This window comes from Myripristis murdjan, chromosome 16 (genome assembly GCF_902150065.1).
Source record: "Myripristis murdjan chromosome 16, fMyrMur1.1, whole genome shotgun sequence".
Lineage (NCBI taxonomy): Eukaryota > Metazoa > Chordata > Actinopteri > Holocentriformes > Holocentridae > Myripristis > Myripristis murdjan.
Genome location: NC_043995.1, coordinates 16,925,658 through 16,928,094, shown reverse-complemented (window position 1 = coordinate 16,928,094; position 2,437 = coordinate 16,925,658). Strand labels below are relative to the sequence as shown.

General features: G+C 50.8%; 1 protein-coding gene across 1 annotated transcript; it reads right to left on the bottom strand.

Annotated features, from left to right (window-relative positions):
* Positions 1-317: 317 nt before the first annotated feature.
* Positions 318-2,206, bottom strand: sp8b (sp8 transcription factor b). The gene is made up of 2 exons (XM_030072577.1): positions 2,186-2,206; positions 318-1,655 (listed from the first exon to the last, which is right to left on the bottom strand). The coding sequence occupies exons 1-2, from the start codon at positions 2,204-2,206 to the stop codon at positions 318-320; spliced, it is 1,359 nt and encodes a 452-aa protein (XP_029928437.1).
* Between the last annotated feature and the right edge of the window lie 231 nt (positions 2,207-2,437).

Genomic DNA, 2,437 nt, shown 5'->3' with positions numbered 1-2,437 from the left:
ATCAAGGGTACCTGGATTAGTCTGCAGAAAGTTTCAGCTGTGCCCTGTCCCAGTGTGCCCACAATAACTTGATTACAGTTTCACACCGCAGATGTAGCCTATGAATGGGAAGTTTCTGATGGTACAGCTATGGAATAATGCAATTAGTAGTCTTAAACACTTGAAAAAGTCAAACAAACGTAGGCTTTTTTTCTCGTTCAATGACAGCACTGATGATGAAGCATTTCGCATACACCAAAGTATGTCCACTTTGATCTCCCCTAGGACAATTCCATCAAAACACGTTGCTGATCACCATTTCATTTCATTTGAGGGAGTTAAAGGCCGTTCATGCCCACTCCTTGAGTAGACTCAGGTGGGTGCAACAGGTCGGGGGAATGGCACGGAGGGCTCCCCGGTGCGCTGTGCTCGCTGTCGGTATCGCTCCCTCTCTTCCCTCCGCTGCCGCCGGAGCCAGAGCCGGCGGATCCCCCGGCGCTGTGAGTTTTTACATGTTTACTCAGGTGATCACTACGCATAAATCTCTTGTTACACACCGGACAGGCGAACCTTTTCTCCCCGGTGTGTGTGCGTAAATGTCGCTGGAGCTCGTCGGAGCGCGTGAACCTCTTCCCGCAAAAGAGCCAGTTGCACACAAACGGCCTCTCGCCGGTGTGCCACCTCAAATGCGCTTTTAGGTGCGATGTTTTCCCGTAAACCTTCCCGCAACCGGGGATATGACAGCTGTGGAGACCTTTTCTCCTGAGGCTGGCTCCCGCCGGTCCCAGTCTCTCCGCCTCCTGGCAGTTTGGACAGTCGCAGGTTGCTCTGCCCGAGTACCGCCGGGCAGATGACCTCGGAGACCCCGCTAAAGATGCAGGTGGACCCCCGGAGAGCATAGTCCCCCCTGCCCCAGTTAACGGAGAGGGGCTTGTGTCCGGATAAGAAGATAGCACCGGCTTGAAACCGTCCATCAGGTGCTGGCCGGTTGTCAACAGGTGTGGAGAGGGACTTGTACTGAAAGCAGAGTGACTTAAACTCGAGTAATCAGAATTATATCCTCCCAGAGGAGAGTGCAAGGACGTCTGCAGTCCACCGGAATGTAAGGAGGTCTGTAGTGCTGCTCCATTAGGATTTTGAACATCAATCCATCCCGCTCCCACATCCCACCACGCAGAGGCCCCGGTGGTCCCAACCTCTCCTGTGGGGATGCCAGGATGAGACGATTTGAACCAGGACTCGTAGGGATGTGCAACACTCATCCTCGGATAGATGCCCTGCAAACTGTCCACTGAGGTGTGCACCTTCGAGATGAAAACCGGCTGGTGGCTTGACTCTTGAGAACTGCTTGAAACAGAGGCTTGGAAAACCGAGTAATCGTTTCCAAAGTGTGAACTAGATGAGGTACCAGATGTGAGGGAAAAAGCACTGGATCCGGATGAACTGTTGGTGCCGAAAGAGTCCGATATACCGGATCCATTACGGGACACCCCGAAGCCGGACAAACCGGATCCCAGGCTGCAGCTGCTCGCGGTGGCTCTTTTCCATGGGTGGAAACCCTTTCCAAACGACGAAGAATTGTCCGAAATTGTCGACGGTGAAGGGCTCGGACTCCCTATTTTGTTACATGTTGCAGCTAACATGGCTAAAGGAGTCGATCCTAACCTCGGCTCCTCCTGAAAGGAAAAGAAGAGCTGTAAGTGACTGGTCAGTCTAGCGACGCATGCAAAACAGCAGAGTTTAACGGGTTCATTACTCTAGTTATAACATTCTCTACACCACATTTACACACAACAGAGAAAACTTTATTCCCAGCTCAGACAGGGAATTAGAGGGCGATCAAAGCCCCGTCCTATTAGGCAGATGCCTGTAAGATACACATTGCTGGGTTTCAGCTGCACAAGTTTGGAAAGCATTACAGCAGGCTTACAAGTCCTACCTGGACGATCAGAACGCACTGAAAGGCAGCAAACAACGATTATAAATTTACGCCAAACTGGGCATCGATTAAAACATGCACGTTTTTAGGATGCTGACAGAAACCTCTATTATGGCGAGAGCTTCAGTTTTTTCATGCGAACCTATCGCTCAAAATATAACGAAGCCACTGCCTTTCCAACTACTTGTGACCGAGGAAAGTTTAATCCCCCTCCGCCGGACAATGAAAAGAACTAATTAAACCAGTAAGAAACTCCTTTAGACTCACCCCTAGAAGTGAAGTTGCCATCCCACAAAACACTGCCCTCCTCAGAGGATCTTTTTATATTTATGAATCAGAGCACTGTTTTTTTAGAGGTGTGCAATACAATGATGTGTTCCGCCCATTCCACCACAATTGTAGGCTCCTCTCCGGCTTTGAAGTGCCGCTGTGACACGGGCGACCAATCAGCGGCTCCGTCCCACCGCACTGCCACATTCTCCCGTGAGGTCATCAATAGAGCGCCTCAGACAGCTCTCC